Source organism: Mytilus edulis, chromosome 10, assembly GCF_963676685.1.
Source record: "Mytilus edulis chromosome 10, xbMytEdul2.2, whole genome shotgun sequence".
In the NCBI taxonomy this organism is placed as follows: Eukaryota; Metazoa; Mollusca; class Bivalvia; order Mytilida; family Mytilidae; genus Mytilus; species Mytilus edulis.
The window spans coordinates 39,070,231-39,090,017 of NC_092353.1; the positions used below are offsets into that span (position 1 = coordinate 39,070,231).

Here is a 19,787-nt window from a genome sequence, read left to right on the forward strand (position 1 = left end):
TCCGTGTTTACATTCCTTACAGCAAATAAGTTTCTCAATAAAGTCTACAAGTTATATTTGAGACATATGAAAACAAAAGAACTAATACCAAACAGACTTGATCACATGAAATCCTCTTTATTTTCAATTTATAAATCTAAGCTTATATGAAACATTGGTAAGAGGGTTACACGAATATTTATCTGGTAGATAAACTGATCTAAATATTTTATAGATAATTCATTGATATAAAAAAAGAGGCCTATTAGGGAGATCTACTGAATTCTGATATTATTATTCAATACTTCAATGAAACTCTAGAAAATTATATACTTCACTTTAACATTTACCAGTTGTAACTACCAATGTGTTAAATTGAAATTTTCACGGTTTTGTAAAAGTATTGATGTCAATGTTGTCTGAAAACAGAAACAATGTAAACCTATAGATAAATCACACAAAGTGTATTTCACAAATTTTGAAATACCAATGTGATATCTATTATTGATTAAACAGTATGGTATTGATTTATCAGTATATGAAGTGTTTGTTTTAAGGGTGTTCTTTAAGTAGATCTGATCCCCTACTGTCATGACGAAAACGATGATGCATTTTTCCCATATTAAAGAACAAAATTGTTTCTTCTGATTTATTGTTAGTAATGACTAAAGGGTTTAGGTCCAGAGAAGGTCCACTTTGTCCAGAGTTATTAGAGAGTTTTAATCTTGGTTTCATTTGAGATATTTTATGGGTTCTTACTTGAAAGAGAATATAAGCAATTATTTATAACCTGACAAAAAATTTGGGGTTGACCATTCTAATACTTTGGTCTAAATTGGCCAGTAAACTTGAACATTGATTTTTGTATTTGCCTTGAAGTTTTGTACATTGTTTATCCCCTTTCAATGGTAGATACATTTTTTGTTTATCCCCTTTCAATGGTAGATACATTTTTTTTTATCTGTCCTAATTTTTGTTGCCTTGATTTCTTGGATTCAACAGATTCTTCATTCAAACCCATTGTGTCAAATTTGTGTTTTGATGAACACTTAATATCAAAGGTCCTCGAAACTAAAACCAGTTAAAAGGCAACACATACAGCTTTGTATTCTTAGTTCACCTTTACCCACAAAACCCACCAAAAAAATCAAAGTTCCTGGAATGATAATATCCACATTGTTTCCATAGTGCAGTAGTGTGGTAGTGTAATGTTGCTGTCACTCAAAGTATAATTGGCAGTCATGATCAAATTAAAAGTTGTTGTATCAAATACTTGATTAAAACTGCAATGTGCATTCCATAAGATCTTTGGAGAAAATTAAGTAAATTCCAATGGTTCGTCATAGTTGTTGTAATTCAGATATGTAATAGTTTTAAGTTAGAAAGTGAGAGTGGCTTTCCCTTAAGCTAACATCCTGAAGCAACCCCCAGAATGCTGATAAATTTGTTAAAATAATTTTAATTTGGGAGAAATTTTCATTATCTAGGCCTGAACAATAGTGAAACTTACAGGGAAATTCCTTTAAGAGAGTGAAATTGGTTATTACTTGGGATTTTATCATTGTTAAGATTGTTTCAATTTGTTTTATTGTTCCAATTGAAAAGATTTGACCTGAAATTTGAGGTCACATGTGTGTAAAATATTTTCATGGATGTGATCAGACTTGTCCTTTAGGCATTGATAACACAAGGGAAAATATTGTTTTATCTTAGTACACTAATGTGAGCGCTTAGTGGTTAGGGGATGGAAAATGAAATGGTTCATTATATATTCTGTACTATAGTCTAATTGAACAGGTCATAAAAAGTCAATAAATTTAAAACATCCTAGTCATAAAAAGTCTAAAAACATGATCGTATAAACTTTTGTAAAACACAGAAGTAGGTTAAGCATAAAAAGGGTGTGTACAAATTTTTCAAGGGGTTTTAAGTAAGTAAAACATTTGAAGAAGTTGTAACATTACACTATTTTCATTGTTTTCTGATATTTTTCTCATTACATTTTGGGCTTTCATAGAGGACCCAACATATTTTTTTTTAAATTGTCCATATATAATATGATGAAATTAAAGATTATTGTTGGTCATCTCAACGCTATTGATTTTCTCACTTGAGCCTGTATGGTGAAAGTGAGAAAAGCAATCAAGTTGAGATGACCAATGATAATCTGTTAATAACTTTTTAAAGTGTGCCCTTCGTTTCTAGCAATATTTTTTTTATAACACTAATGTGATGAGAGAGAAAAACAGAAAATGCAAAAAAAAAAAAAAAACAACACTCCAAAAGGATTTCTGTCATCTTATCATTCATTTTGAAATTTGCTTCTATTTTTAGATAAACGGTGAAAATGTGGTCCGTGCATCACATGACCGAGTGGTACAGGTTATACGTAACTCTGGAGATACCCTGGCCATGAAGGTCGTGACAGTAAGACCTCAACAGAACCCAGTCAATTGGCAACATATGGATGGTACAATGACACTGCCATCAAGAGCTACCAGTAGTGCAAGTGCTAGTAAAAAACAAGGTCAGTGCCAGATATGAAGAAAAACACAGAGAACTTGAAAAACACATGTTTTCTGCTTCTTGGTTGGGTTGCTGTCTCTTTGACATCTTTTCCCATTTCCATTCTCTATTTTGCATGACTTACTATGAATACATTTATTTTCATTAGTTCTCTTTCCGTTCAATGAAGGGGGGAAAATACATTTGTCACATATTTAAATGGTGGTATGAACACAATCTTCATTCAAGACTAGAAAATTTGTATTTGTCGAAATCATTGAATTTAAATTAACTTTTACCATAAACCCTGACCGATTAATATCGATCCACAGTATATAAAATGCTGTAAAAATAAATGTCAAACAAAAAAAAAGAAATTGTACTAAAGCATCTTCAATAAATTCACAAGTTCATGCCAAAAACATGTAAACACGAAAATAACAAAAAAAAATTTTGATGTGAAAACCACATTAGTAAAGAGCTTGAGCGCTCTAACCTTACAAAAAGATAAGGAAGGCCCGTACACAATACACCATCTAATAATCTTAAAAAATCTTTTTTCTAGATTAAAATAATTTTAACTAAGGAATCCCCGTTTTGATGGAACTGAACATGATTTTCATATTATGTATCTTTGTTTCCAGCACCCCAGCCACCACGAAGAGACCCAAGGACTTCACTTTCGAAAGAGAAGGGCAGACAGATAGCAGAGGGACTAAGCGAATTAGGTAAAACATTTAAAAAATCCTTGATTTAACTTTAGTCCTTATTTTAGGTGAGGAATTAAGTCTTTACTATTAGATAATTTTAAATGCGACAAATTTCAGTAAAATGGCAACGCACGCTGTTGTTTATGTTAGGAAATAATTTACTTCTAATAATCAAATCTTTTATCCAAGAGATTTGACCAATTTCATCCATAGACCATAGAGAAGGGGGAAATGGAGTGTTAAACTGTGGTTAATAACTTTTTTCAAATAAAAAAAAAAGTCTATTATCTTACCACACCTAATTGTCACACCTAATACATTAAACCTCCCTAACATGAATACATTTTCTTTAACAGGCATTGAGGAACACTGTACAAATGACAATGTTAAACAAGCCTCCGGTGAAGGTGCACATTTTTCTTATTGATATTGTCAAAGTAGCTTTGTTTTGCTTTTGATGCACTGTTGTATATTTTTTTTTCATGTTGGCTTTTGCCTATGTTTTGTTCCTTTATTCCATTGTATTTGTTCATGTTAATGTTTTTATTTCTCTTTCTGTTCACAAATAGTAATGCCTGCTTCGGTCAGAGCTTCAGAGATCACGCCTTTATGAATACTAACAACACACAAGTTCTTAAACTGTGCAGACAGAAAACCCTCTATAATCGCTGTGACTTTTAAATTAATAACAGGCTATTATTTGAACTTGGAATTATTTTTAATTATGGAATTTGAATAATTTCTTGTGTTTAAATTTTTTTAATAAATTCAACGTTTATTTGGTATTATAATCTTTTGAGCGGTTAATAACACTTTCCATAAAATGTATTTTGGTTAGATAGTGTTGTGCGCAGCACAGTACATTCTATTGAAAATATACTATTTTCTTTGTAATAAAAAGTGTTGTGCGCAGCACAGAACATTTCAGTACAGAATACACATGGAATTTATTAAAAATTTCAGTAACAAGAAATCAAGCAAATTCCATAAATAAAAATAATTCCAAGTTCAAATAATAGCCTGTTTTAATATAATTTAAGAAATTTAAAAAACTAAATTAGAAGATACATATTTCATATTCCTTTCAAGAGCAAATATTAATAAAGACACATCATAATGCTTATTTAATTACAATGTCAAGGAAATAAAATGACATACAGTTAACATTAATGGGCTTTTATATTTCTTTTATTAAATCAGATAAACAGAATTATTACAAATAAAAAGAACACACAAGAACACCTTTTATGTACTGGAAAGCCACAACAAAATGACTTTTTAAGGGTTGCTTTTTAATTTAACCAACAATTTTGTATGTCCCTTTTGTGTTTCCTGTACCTTTTTTCTTTTAGTTTTACAAAAATAAAGAAAAAGAAATTAATATATTTCAAATGTGACTAAAAATTAAATGTTAAGATTTTTTTCTCTCCCTCTAACAGCATATTGTTGGTTAATAGCCATAGCACATGAGCTTTTACGTACCAGGTATATATACCAAGAACAAACTTCTGTTTAATGATTTAATGTTAATACTACATAACCATTGATTAATTAATATTTATATAGCCATCTGTGCATGTGACGATTGGTTTAGTTGAAAACAAATAAGCATGTGCAATAGGGTTAAATGTCAGTAATTATATGAAATATGAAATTAAACTTGAACAGTGTAGCGTAAAATATCGTAACTATTATAGAGAAAAATACTTGCTAAAAATCTATTTCTAAGGCCAACAAAATAAATATAAAATTGTCAAGCCAGTTTAGAATTGATTTGATTGCACATAAATCTTTTTTCTTCTTTAGTCACACTTGCAGTCAGTAAGATTTGTTTCAGAAAACATTGTTGTCAAATGCTCTGAATCAGAAATAAAATTCAGACGTGTTTTTTTGCATGTGTAAATCAGAGATATCTGGTGCATGAGAAATTGAAAACATTTATTTTTCGTATCCAAACCAGTTAAAATAAAGATTATTTATGATGCACCTCCCACCTCAGTTCGAAAGTTTAGAGGCTTCAAGCGTTGTATTATCAATATTTAATGAAATACTATAACTAAATAGATACATTGACATTTTTGTATGCAAATTTGTCAGCAATTAATTTGAACCCCACAAGTTCCCCCTTAACATGGCATCACAATTAAAAATTAACGTCATGATTAAAAAGTGATTGATTATTTCAGAGACAGATCTAGGTTCTTTCACTTTAGAGACAAACCAAAAACCAATAGTGTAAATATGTCTATGCTGTTCTTTAACTGCTATTCAGGCCAGACTATTATTTTACTTCTTGGGTTTCAAATAAAGTAAACTTGCCCGTGGTGATGAGGATTACAATGTCATGATGTATATGCTTAAACATAAAACGTATAATTTGTACTTTTAAAACATTTCATTAACGATATCGTTCTTTTATTTTCAGATCAGCTAGATTTAGCATTGGCTGAATTTGAAAGAGAAAACTTAGAACAACATAATGTATCAACTGAACAGAAAACAGCATCCATCAGAGCAAAACATGCATCAAAACGTGTGTCATGTGTGGATTTATCAAACATTGAAGGATATGATTCAGAAAAAAGTGACCATAGAAGTCCGTCAGAAAGAATTATACATAAATATAATACGGAACGTAAACAGAGTGCTATGGAACGATCACAAAGTACGCCTGATCTATCCGACAAAAAGCCAGAGCCTGTATATGCAACTCCTGTAGTACCAGGTTCCGCAGGTGTTCAACGTAGAAATGACGGGACTTATGTGTATGCTGTTCCAGAAGACAGTCTTTCAATGAAAAGTTCAACTTCAACTTCAGAAAGACCAAAGGGCCCACCTCCTCCCCCACCTGGGGCACTTGGGTTTAAAAGACCTGCTCCAGGTGTACCGAAAGATGAGGTCGTTGTTCAGCCAGCAAATGCTGAAGTGGTGTCTATAAACACGATAGGAAGTAGGACTTCATTGTATGCTAGACCAGAAAAGATTTCAACAGCTCCACAAGATGATTTTGAATCTAGTTTTCGACCTGGTGCTTCAGCTAAAATGACGGATGAGCCTAAAGTTAAATCAAAGGCTCATCAAAGAAATTCTAGTCTTACTTCCACAAACTCTGGAGGAAGTCGCCAAAGTGACGACAAACACAGTGTATCCTTTGCCGAGGATAAAGTATTAGACAATGCTAAAACATATCTTCAAAAACATCCAAATGCAAAACTGCTTGTAACAGCAGATGTACATTCTAATGTGAAGAAACAGACAGGCAAATATGAGCCTGAACCTGATTATGACATTGAGGATGACAAGGTCAAAAGTAAAGTTACTGTAATTTCCATTGGTGATAGAAAAACAACTGATTCAGAAGTGAAAAGATATTCTGTCCGTTCAGACATTCCAGCTGGTAACATTCCACCTCCACCATCTGAACCAGCTCCAAGTCCACCAACAAAATCAGTAGCACCAGCTCAGGCAACTGTAAAGTCTGCAGCTCCACAGCCAGCTAAAGCAGGAGCTCCTCTGCCATCTGCAGCAAAATCTGCTGCTCCTAAACCTCCTTCGCCAAAATCTAAAACACCATCTCCAAAGGTAGAGCAGAAAATAGTTACACAAAAGAAGGAGGAAGTAAAAATTGAAAATATACCGTCTGCTCCTGCAGCACCTCCAATGCCACCAGCAGCGCCTCCACCACCACCTGCTCCACCACTGCCACCAGCTGAGCCGCCTGCTCCTCCTCTTCCAAAATCAGTGCCTCCAGCTTTGGAAAAAACCAAGCAAAATAATACAACACCTCAAGGTATTGAGACTAATGATCTATTAGCTGCTGTAAGAAAACGTCAACAAAGGATGGATATAGAAGGACCAAAAATTTCTGCCTTACCTGAAAGTAAGGATGGACCTCAAAAGGATGACAATCAAGCAGCCATTATAGCAGCCGTTGCTAGGCGACGAAGAATGCTTGAAGAAAAAGGAGACTCGTCAGTTATTGATGCTATAGAAACAAAGCTTCAAAAAACCAAGAAATTACAGTCCGCAAAATTAGCATTCTCAAGTGATAATATTGGGAAAACTCCAGAAATGAAACCAAAAGTGGCAAAACCAGTGGAGCCTAAAACTACCGTAAATGATGTTAAATCAACAATGGAAAGGCAGCCTCCTAAGGTTGATATAAAACCGATAAAAAGTGTTGCAGTGAAAGGAAAGGAGCCAACTAAAATTATGAGTACAGTAAATGGTGGTGCTGTCAAAACACCTGTTAAATTGGAGGTAAAAACAGACACCAAAATAACTGATTCTAACAAGCCAATTATTACAAGCACACCAAAAACTGAAAATAAGGAGAATTCTGTCAGTTCGCCTCGTGGCACTGACTATGTAGCTTTAGCAGAAAAAGCTCGCCAAGACTACTTGCAGAAAAAAGCAAGTCAGACTTCACTTCGTGTAACTGCAACAAACAATTCACCAAAAACGGTCAGTAAACCTGCAGACAGGTCAAAGTCTCCAGCAAAAACAATACCAACTTCACCATTAATAGCTCAAAGTACAACAAATACTTCAAAAGTACCTATTAGAGATCAAAATAAAAACATTATAACTACGGGTGTCCCTAATGACAGGACCAAAGTGTTTAGTTCTGTAAGTCAAATACCAAATGGTAATGTGAAAAACGTGTCATCCAAAAATAAGGACAATGGTGTTTCATCCTTAAAACCCACAAAGGATATAGATGTGATCGGTCAAAATAAAACTTCTATTAAAGACCGTATAGCCAGCATAAATAAGGCTGAACAATCTAAGGTAAACATGAATGGTAAAGTTTCAAATGAAAAATTGAGTGTGAAAGGAGTTACTGTGGAAAGTTCAGTAACGGACAAATCTTCTTTGCCGCCACCTCCTGAATTTGGAGATTCTGTGCAACTAGAAATAATTCCTCCACCAATGGGATTTGATAGCGGAAGTAACTATAGTGATATATCTAGACAAAGTTCTGTTTTTAATCAGGAGGACAATGAAAGTTTAGTTTCTTCTGTGTCTACTGTTTCTACTTTATCTGATGATCAAGCTGATTCTGGATATGGTCGACAGCGGCATAACTATGAGGAATTAATAGCTCCTCCGCCCCCTGGTTTTGGGGATTCTAACTCAAATCAGGGCTATGATACAATTCCATCTGTCATTCCTCCTCCCCCAAGTTTTGGGGAGGAAAAACGTGATTTAATGAACAAATCTAGACAAGTGACGAAACCTTTTGGTTCCAAGTCTGTTGATAACTGGCAATGTTTGGACGTACTTGATTGGTTAGACAGTTTAAAATTATCGCAATATAAGACAAGCTTTCAACAAAAGTGCATTGATGGTAAAAGATTGCAAAATCTTACCCGGAATGATTATTTGGACTTGGGAGTAACGCAAGTTGGTCATCGAATGAACTTAGAAAGATCAATTAAGAAATTGAATTTACCTAAAAATGTTGTCTCATCTAGTCATTTGTGATTTTATAGTTTCATCCAGAATCATTCATTTGTATAATAGTTAACATAATTGAAAATTTTCAGAGCACAATGACTTTGAACTTAATGAGTGCTACAATATTTATCTATATAAAACTTATATCTTACAACGAAAAAAAACTGTCACCATGGAAACAGCATGGTATAAATTAAAATAATACACTTTTTGAATAGAATTGCTTAAGATTGGACACATTTACTGTTCAAGTATTTAGGAATTTTAAAATTATACTCATTTTAAAATTTCTGTTGATTTAACAACAACAAAAATATATATTAAGCAGTTTTCATGAATGAACAGTTGAATAAATGCTTGAATGAACTATTTAAGAGAGTAGGAATCTGGTGAAAGGAAGGTTGTGATGTAAACAACATTTGTTGTTAAAAAAATCTGTGATTTTTAATTTAGATTTGAAAAGTCTTCCATAAGGATGTAATTATACCTTTTAAGATTTGTTTTTTTCATTTTAAATAAATAAATGTGTGCCAATTTAGATACATGTTCTGGTGACTCTGACACTGGGCAATTGTATTTGTCACATTTGTTTTATTATAAACAGTTTTAATGTTTAATCTCCGTATTTATTATTGTTTTTCCTATTCATTTTAAAAACAAACTAGTCTGAATATTTAAATTTTCTAATGAATATGAATTAGTGGGAAATATATTTCATCGTACATCCTGAACTTATTTTTTTATCAGATGAGTGCTTTTGGTATTTGATTTTACTGTTATTTATTTATAGTGTAAATTATTATTTTTGGAAATGCATTCCGTTTTTTTTTTTTATCAACACAGCCATATCTATTCACAATATCATGTTTTTTTTGTTTAAAACATTTATTAAAATGTTTCTCAGTGAGAATGTTGTTAAATTTTGTTTCCCCAAGAACAGTTATCTTTCATTTGCTTCTTGGTGAATTTTGTAATTTTGTTACTAAAAATCTCAAGATTTAGACAAAATATTTTTTATCATTAGATTAATATTTTCATTCAATCAGTATTTTTCTTTTAATCTTACCTCAAACATGGGAATACTCATATTTCAAGAAATTTTGTTGATCATAATTATTGGACAAAATCCTTCTGTATGAGGGGAGATAACTCCTTCTGTATGAGGGGAGATAACTCAAGTTTTATTGTTATCTATATAGCATTATCCTTTAGAATTAGGGAAGAATAAAGACATCTTACTAGCATTAGGACAGATAATTACACTAGTCTTCAAAGGTTTAAAGTAGAACTGGATTTTTAAATGAACCTTGAACTCTCCATTTTGATTTTAGACACAATGTCTAGGAAAAAAGCATTATTAGTTATAGTTTAAAGAGCAAGTATTTTCCTTGTTTTGCTTGCAGGTTTTAGTTTTTTCCTGTGATGCATTTTTTCATATCATTATTTCATACTGGACGATGTACAGTATGCTGGTCATCATTTTGTACCAATAAAGCTTCACTACATTAGTAGTCCAAATATAGTATGATTTGTAATTTTAACTTATTGAGTGGTGTATGTACTGGTTTATGTACAGTGCTTATGTAAAAACAAATAAAAACATTTTATATTGATGAAATTCAAGTCGACACTAATGCATGTATTGTTATTATAGAATTTCATCCACATATAAAAGTTGCCATTTCATAGATTTTACATAGGCATTTCAATTGTTCAGTAATCTCAATACTAAAAATAAGAAGATTTTCAGATAGAAATTATTTTTTCAATAAATATCAAAAGTAAACAAAAATGATTTTTAATTTTAGAATGTTCAATTGATAAATTAATATTTTTCTTTTTTCATGAAAATTTTCCTATTGTTAAAAAAAATCTCTCCACTGTTATTAAAAAAACAAAAAAGATTACTTAATTGAATATACAATGTCAATGAAAAAATATCATCAATATATTAAAAACAGTCCATTACATAAATACTTGCATTCTTTATGCTAAATGTGACTAATTCATTCTCATTTTCATAGATAACTAGAGTGCAAATTATGTACCTACATATATATTTGGATTTAAAAAATGTTTACTACTTGAAACTTATTATTGTTTTTGTTATAACTAATTGATTATTGTATTCAAAGATGATAAAAAATATATTTAATTATACAAAATGTGTTTCATATATGGCCACTTGTTAATAGTTCTATGTAGACTAAAGTTGACTCTAACAGGCTGCAACTTGTAAATACAGCTGGTTCACAAACCACACCCTTTGGGGAGGAACTAAATATTCATACAATATTTGTGATGTTTACCTACAAGTTTTAAAATATGATCCCATATTTAATCTCATGGACAAAACAAAATTGGAATTTTACCACACCATAGCCGTACAACAGTTGAAATAAATTGACAAGAAGAACAAACATAAAAAGTAAGGGGGAACAATCTTTAATCATAAGCTAAAGTTCTCTAAGGAAATATCCTGAACATGCATGTAATATTAGCCAATAGACATTAAGCAACCACTAATCAATATATCTAAGGAAATGATGACATTTTCCTGAAAATCCTATATTTTGACATTTGCCAAAATATAGCTGTTTATCATTTAACCTTTTCAATCCAGTCAAGGATTTTCATGAAAATTCATAGAAAAAGTGGTTCAATTAATTTTGTAAAAGGAAAAAGAGTTACTATGTGTAAAAGGAATGACTATGTGTTAAAGGAGTTACTATGTGTAAAAGGAATGACTATGTGTTAAAGAAGTTACTATGTGTAAAAGGAATGACTATGTGTTAAAGGAGTTACTATGTGTAAAAAAGAGATACAAAGAAGACATTCGAAATTAGTGTTTGGAGAGAAACTAACATTACTAAGGCGAAAAAGGAAACACAATGAAAAGATACAAGTTCACAACAAAGCAAACTAAAGATTTCATCAAAACCTGTTTCCCTAGCAGCACCTATCTTACTGCTGCACCCAGAAGTTGCATTACCCATTTTACATAATTGTAAACATCAAGTTACACAGCATTTAAATATACTATTGAATAGTCATAATATGGTTATTTGTCTGCCTGCAACAAAAGTATGCAAGGCATGGGGATTACATTTAAACAAATGTTTTCACCTGTCCTAAGTCGGGAACCTGTTGAAGGCCGTAATTCGACCTATAATGGTTTACTTTTTTGTAGTTTTACTAATTGTGACTTGGATGGAGAGTGGTCTGACTGTCACTTGAGTAAACTACATCTTATGTTTATATAAAAGTCATGTATACTATTTGTATTAAGCTTTATATGTCAGACGGTAGAAGACTTGGATGTTTCATATTCTTTGTTGTATACAGATGCCTTATGTTACAAAGATTTCATTTGTTATACTGTAAATTCAGAAATTATTGCGTGCATTTATTATCGCAATTTTGTCATTTCTGATTTAAATGCGATTTTAATTTTTACTATTTTGAGAAAAATTGTGTTTAATTCATATAAAAAATTTAAAATGTGAGTTTAAATTATTGTGTTTACAACTCTCGCATTTTTTGCAACAATAAAAACCTGGCAATAATTTCTGAATGTACAGTATTATGTCAATTGCCTTATTATTGACCTCATTTTCGTGTTTCAGACACTGCTTTAAAAAAAATGTAAATAAATTAAGGAGATGTGGTATGAATGCCATTGAGATATCTATCAACCAAAGTTAAAATAAAGTGGATTTACCATAAGCAATTATAGGCAATCGTATGGCTTTCAAAAATGAGAAAAACACAATCAACATAGTCTGCTGTAAAAGGCATGAAAAATATGAAATCACTCAATTGAGAAAGCTAATCACCTGATTTAAAACAAAATAATTTACAGACCTGAACTAATGACAAACACTGAACTACAGGCTCCTGACTTTGGACAAGCATATAAAGAATGCGACATAAGAACAAACTATAAAAATCAGTTGAAAAGGGCTTAAACTAATAAAACCACAGAATGGACTTGGCAAGGTATTCATGCAACCCTCACAACAAAAAAGACAAAAAGTACAGATTTGAGAGCAGTTACTAACAGCTTGTTCGTAGCCATAACTTAAAAGTAAATAACAACTAATAAAAAATGTATCTTGGACTATAATAATATAAATCCGTACACATCCAACATCCAATGGATTTAGATTTTAAATCTTCTCTGAAACTGCTGGGCCAAAGTTAACTAAACTTGGCCACTATCATCATTTGTATCTGACAACCTGGTCTGCCAACCAAGATGGCCGCCATGGCTAAAACTAGATCAGAGGTGTAAAATGTAGATTTTGGCTTATATCTCTGAAACCAAAGCATTTTGATCAAATCTGACAGAATAAAATTGTTCAATTGTTTTATTTGCTTTTATATTTTCAGAAGAATCAGACAACCTGTTGTTGGGTTGCAATCCATGTATTATTAAAGCAGTAAAGTAAAATCTTCAAATAAGTGAAAATGACCAAAAACTGTCAATTTGACCCCTTAAGGAGTTATTGCCCTTTATAATCAATTTTTCGTAAATTTTTGTAATATTTTGTATGTAAAGGTAATAACTCTGTTAATTGACAATTTCAGTCTTGTTGACATATTTGTAGAAATTGTCGTACTGATCATTTTTGCTTTTTCAAGTTCCTATCTATTTTTGTATGCATCTATTACACTTTTCGAGATAATAAGCTCAACATCTTAAATGGTAAATAACTCCAAGAACAAGTCAACTAGAAAGATTTCTGCCATGATGGCTCTTTAGTAGATAATGTCTTGCTCATCAGTTTTGCTATAATATATATATAATATATAGTTTTTGTCTATCTACTATAGTTTCCCATATAAAAAAACAAATAGCAAAAAGTTAGAAAATCGTAATTAAAGGGCAATAACTTTAATAAGGATTCACCTTACGATTTCGGTCATCTGACTTATTTGTAGATCTTGACTTGTTGATTATTTTGACTTTTATAGTTTAATTCTATCTAATATAGCTTCTAAAAAGCAAAAAATAGTAAAAAGGGTCACTAAAAAGCAATATAAACTCCAATAAGGAGTCCTCTGATGATCAAGTTCAGCCAGGTTGACCCACATTTTTGGTATTGTCTTGCTTGTCATTTTCTCTTATAAAGATTTCTTTGTTTATATAAAGGTTTTCAAAATACGATACAAAAGTGGGGGATTACACAATGTGATAAAAAGGTCAACATCTCAGTTTCGACAAAAATTGATAGCTGAATATATAAAAAGAAGACGTGGAATGAATGCCAATGAGACAACTCTCCACAATAGACCAAAATGACACAGAATTAACAACTATAGGTCACCGTACGGCCTTCAACAATGAGTAAAGCCCATACCGCGTAGTCAGCTATAAAAGGCCCCGAAATGACAAATGTGAAACAATTCAAACAAGAAAACTAACGGCCTTATTTATGTACAAAAAATGGCCTTCTTTTACTTTAGGGGTCCCAACCCTTATTGAGCATTTCTAAACTATTCTTAACCGAAAATCTTCAAGTACCCTGACCCATACCTAACCATAACACTAGCCCTAACCATAAAACATAACCCTTATCTAAAACATCCCCTAACCTAACCATTACCATGAATGAACCCTACCCCTAAAGTATAGGGACCCTTAAAGTAAAAGAAAACAAAGTAACACATAAACAAACGACAACCACTGTTTTACAGGCCCCTGACTTGGAACAGGCATATACATACCTGAAGCCGGTTAAATTTTTAATTGCTTCTACGATAATTTACATCTAGCAACATACAGACTCACTTTTACCAGCATTATGCAACTTAATAATATTAAGTATTCTGATTAGGTCACATTCAGAATAAGAAGTTAAAAGTACTTTTGATGCACTGATTACAGTTTAATTTGCATTCGTGCATCTCAAATATGTGCAGTACATGACAATCCCCTCAAGTCTTGTGTTTATTAAGATGTACTTATACATAAATCTTTTTACTATGCAATATATACATGATATATTTTGTGTGCTATTATAATTTATGCATTTAAAAGAGAGGCAAAATATACAGTCATCAGACACCTCACATTGGCAAGGGTTTTACTGTCGATTATATCTGGTCTAATATCAAAAGAAATAATTTCAGTTTACGTTTGTAGGAGTTATGAGTTTTTGGAACTTAGGAATCTGTTGACATTTAGTTCACCCAGTGACAATGTTCGACCGTGAGGTATGTGAGCGTGCTCACAAAGATTCTGTAATGTTTATATGTTTTCACTTAGCTGTCAACAAGAGCGAAAGAATGTTGTATCAATAAAAACAAATGATAAACAGAATTCTAACATAATTTTAGGCGACAGCATTTTTTTTACAGCCGTATAAATTTTAATGGCATGTCGTTGTCGTCGACATCGTAGTCGCACCCCCCCCCCCCTAAAAAAATAATTAAAAATTGTGAAGAATTATAAACTGACGAATGCTGTCCTTGGCTTGATACCTTCGCTCGACCAGCTTTGAGACATATTTATCAGTCTATTGCACGATTTCAACATCTGTTCATAACTATATTTATGTTTGTAGATCGCCTATATATGCCCCCCCCCCCCCCCCCCCCATGTATGGTCATCGGATATGGTCATCGGAGGTCAACTCGATACTCAATTAATTAGATGGCGTCTAGACTTAAATACACACGAAACGAAGCTACATATAATCGAGCACATGCCCTATAAATTGTTAATTCAGACTTTTTTTTATAATTTGGATGAATGTTTTACATTGTTTTAAATGAAATACATAAATTTGAGTCAAATCGGTGAACACGAATTTGACAACTAGTGCCCTTTTAATTTACGAAATGAATGAGCGGACCGGAAAAACGATATAATCTATGTATATAAGACGTGTAGGGTATACTATGTCATATGTCAATGAGTCAACAACAAACATAAAAAAAGACAGTACGTTCTAAATTAAATATTTATCACTTTTCTTCAAGATATTTCGATCATTGCTACACTGCTCCGTCGATTGTTCCAGCACTTTAACTTCAATTTCAACGCTTCTCGGAGTTTTACACTCATAAATAGAATCATATTCAAAACAGTGTGGCTGTGGCCATTGATTGACAACCTAAATTATCCAATTGACTGAGACAGATTAGGTGAACGTTTGTCTGTAACGACCACTGCTCACTACTTACGTATTATAGAATTTACACTGTTGGGTCACCAAAGGTTCTTAACGCCTTTAATAATAAAATAATTCGAAAAATTAATCAGGAATAACCTTTAAGTTTTGATTTATATTATTGATATAAATCAAAACATCGTATTATTCCTGATTAGTTTTTTCGAATTACTTTTTTTAGGTGTTGAGAATCTTTGGTGACCCCACAGTTTCTGTATCTTTAACAAGTACATAGTGAGCAGTGGTCGTTACAGACAAACGTTCACCCAATCTGTCCCAGTCAATGGGATAGCTTAGGTCGTCAATGAATGGCCACAGCCACACTGTTTTGAATATGATTCTATATAGATCATAAAGTTTGATGCACATCCAAAAACCATTGACAGTTTTAAAATTTCAGTTAGGAGCTTAAAATGATTCAAACTAATGTCAATATGTCCCCAGATTATGTTTAGTCTGTAGTTCATCGGTTCGCTGTAAGGGGTAGACCCTAATATCAGAAACGGAAGGTTTGAAACAAGTTCCTCAAATTTTGTAGTATATAAGCAGTCAGAGTTTAGAGAAATATTAAAAAACACGTCCATAAATATGTCTTCAGGTACGTCATTACAGTATAAAGTTATGGAAGTCCCTATCATTAGTTGTTTTATCATAGTATCTTGTGAAGACGCGATCTTTTCAAATGCCTCGTATAGCTGGTCATACCGATTTGCCGGCATTATGTTTTTCATATTCAAAAAGAAATCAAAACCCTTTACATTCAAAAGTTTATTCGCATATAAATCTGCATTCCTTCTCAGTTTTGAAGGTGATTTAAAAATTAAATTTTGAATTTGAAACTTTCCTATAGAGACATTTGCTACAATATCAGTGACCCATCTCCAATCTGACGGAAGTTCGTCGAGTCCAGATATACAGGTCCAATCTTTAGTAAACTTCGCCTTCTCTCTTTGCTGTGCTTCGCTAATAAGATTTTCTGACAGACCCTTACCACATGATAACGACTGGCGGTAAATTTCTGTTTTAACTTTGTTCAAAGCAATATCTACCTTGTCCGTGTCTGATCGATATGTCTTGAATAATGATACGTTGATATACAATCTTGGAACTTCTGAGAGTAGAAAAACTACCATTACGCAAAGAGTCAATATAAAGGACCTCTTTGTAGACATTGACACGTGCCGAGAAGTATTTCCAGTGCTCTTCAATCGGTAGAGAGTGACACTTATACAAAACGTGGAAAACAGCATTGCTGTTACAGCAATAATTAAAATGCTTGTAAACAGAATTGGATAATATGTCAAGACATACTTTTGTATATATTCGTGAGGTTCCGATACCATGCATTCGTCTTCTTTTCCTTGCGTTAAAGTGACGACGAACAGTTTTGAAATATTTATAATGATAGAAACAATAAAAAACATAACACAAACTATGGCAGATTTTCTTACATCAAGTTTCGTTATATTGATCCTGTGTCGTATAAGACATACTATTAACTTTTGTAATCCAAGACAAGTTGTCAATAATATAGATACGAGGTGGAACATGTCTGAAAGACCGGATAAACAGTAATGCATCAAACAATATGGAAACTTTAATCCAACTAGCCTTTTTGTCTCCTCTATAGAGACACGAAGTTCGTTTGTAATCTGATATAAGATGTTTCCTGTGCCAGAAATCCCGATTTCTTTATAATGTAAGGAAAACAGAGGCTCAAAGCCATAAGTACACAGCGCTGTTAACCCATCCGCCACTGCCAGTCCCTGCATAATTACAGTGGTAGGTGTGCGTACCCTTCTATCAAATAAAGTCACAAAGATTATGGTATTCATAACTATTGATAGATATGAAACTGTTGGTCCAGCTACAACATTTATCCAATACGGACTTCGAGCATAAAGTGTAAAAAACATTGGAAGAGTCTACAAGTAATAAACAACATTAATGATGAGATCACTTAAAAATCATATGTCAAGTATGTTTGTCCTGAGTAGGGATCATCTCAGAAGTTTAAGTTGTGATGAAATATGAATATCATGATTACTCATTTTTTATGATGTAAATAAACTCATCATAGATACCAGGATTGAAATTTTATATTTACCCCAGACGCACGTTTCGTCTTCGAAAGACTCATCAGTGGCGCTCGAATCAAAATGTTAAAAAGGCCAAATAAAGTACCTGCTCCCTTTCCTGCAAAAAAGTGGTTGATTATAGGTTTTATCACTGAGGCATCACTGTAGGGGTCCCCCTATTATGACAGTCATTGCACCCACCTTTTTTATAAAAAGTTTTGGGTCCGCCACTTTCTATTACTTATTTATGTTTGCTAATATTTGTGTATGCTAATTGGAAACATAGGGTATGCGACAGTGAGGCAGACTACATATCGTTGAATTTTTTAACAAGGTTTTAAAAAAAAAAAAATTGCGGTCGTATAAAAATAAATGACAACACCACCTCACATTTTCACGAACCCGTCCTTTCAAGTGTATGTATGTCGGTCTGTCAACAAGTTATTCAATAGTTCGGGAAACGTATATTCTGACCTATATAATTATGTTTGAATAACTAACTATAAAATTACTATAGAAATGTTCTTCAGTAGTGAGTCATTTCATTTGAGAGGTTCAATTTCTTCCTTGTCACACTTCTACTTGACGTGCTTAATTCCGTCGATTCGTCATCAAACTGAAATAATCGTTTGATTCAAGTCTGAGGCTACTATAACGTGTTATAGTAGTCTCAGTCCAAGTGAAGCACTTGAATAATATTGTTTATTTAGAATATATTTTGTATTTTCCTTTTTTAATTAATAAATCGCACAAAATGCTAACATGCGTATGATACAAATGCTTTGGTATTTAAAAGCCACATCGTCAAATCAGAAAATCGTCGTCTTAGAGTTAACAAAAACAAAGATACCCTTCTCCCTTTTTGACGAGAGTCAAAATCGTGATAAAATGCTCAGACATATTTTAATATGTAAAAACTGTACGGTACCTGCATCATCTGGGTTTTTGTGGAGCCTGCGACTATTGTCCCCCCCGTCGTCGTTGACGGCGTTCTGAAATATTCATTCTATGGTAAAGTTTTTAAAATTCTAATAACTTTCTTAAACTATCAAACTATCCTGGATTTGTAACAAACTTGGACAGAAGCTTGTTTATCATCATTAAATAATATCCAGAGGTAGAAAAAAAAACCAGTTCATCCTAATTTTACTTATAAATGGAATTTTTTTTCTGGTTGAGCTTTTGACTAAAAATGGGCGAGACACTGGGTTCCTCGGAACACTTACGAATTTTCAATTATATATGCGTGTATTATATAGATTATATGAGAAGTTGTGGTATGAGTGTAAATGACAACTCTCCACCCAAGTCACAATTTGTAAAAGAAAAACATTATAGACCAAAGTATTGTCTTCAACACTAAGCCCCCAAAATGACTAGCAGGCGCGGATCCAGAGGGGGTGTTCTGGGGGTTGGAACCCCCCCTTTTTTTTTGGACGATCAATGCATTTGAATGGGGACATGTAATTGGAACCCCACTTTGTCCTGGGTTAGGAACCCCCTTTTTAAAATGGCTGGATCCGCCCCTGACTAGTGTAATACCATTCAAACGGAAAACCCAACGGTCTAATCTATATAAAAAAAAACGAGAAACGAGAAACACTTATGAATCACATGAGCAAACGACAACTACTGAACATCAGATTCCTGACTTAGGACAGGTGCAAACAATTGCAGCGGATTTAAAACGTTTTAATGGTTACAAACTCGTACCAAACCTTCACCCTTATCTGAAACAATAAGTGTGACTTCACACCATACATATAGAAAGACAAGACAAGACAAGAATTAAATGAATCTGATGATATCTACAGCCTTTGATCATGTAAAAACACACAGCAAAATAAACAGGATTTAATTCGAAATCTGTAATAGGT

The 19,787-nt window shown here is 32.7% G+C and overlaps 1 protein-coding gene across 19 annotated transcripts in view; it reads left to right on the forward strand.

Annotated features, from left to right (window-relative positions):
* The window catches only part of LOC139491122 (SH3 and multiple ankyrin repeat domains protein 2-like), a 93,889-nt gene extending 83,070 nt beyond the window's left edge, over positions 1-10,819 (forward strand). For 13 of the 19 annotated variants that reach the window (XM_071278497.1, XM_071278502.1, XM_071278509.1 and 10 more), the window contains 4 exons: positions 2,314-2,506; positions 3,129-3,212; positions 3,551-3,601; positions 5,620-10,819. In XM_071278497.1, the coding sequence (XP_071134598.1) occupies positions 2,314-2,506; positions 3,129-3,212; positions 3,551-3,601; positions 5,620-8,681 (3,390 nt within the window). In that variant the 3' untranslated portion in view covers positions 8,682-10,819. The remainder of the gene's footprint in view (positions 1-2,313; positions 2,507-3,128; positions 3,213-3,550; positions 3,602-5,619) is intronic. The other 6 variants (XM_071278506.1, XM_071278515.1, XM_071278517.1 and 3 more) reach the window with 1 other exon arrangement.
* Positions 10,820-19,787: the final 8,968 nt, after the last annotated feature.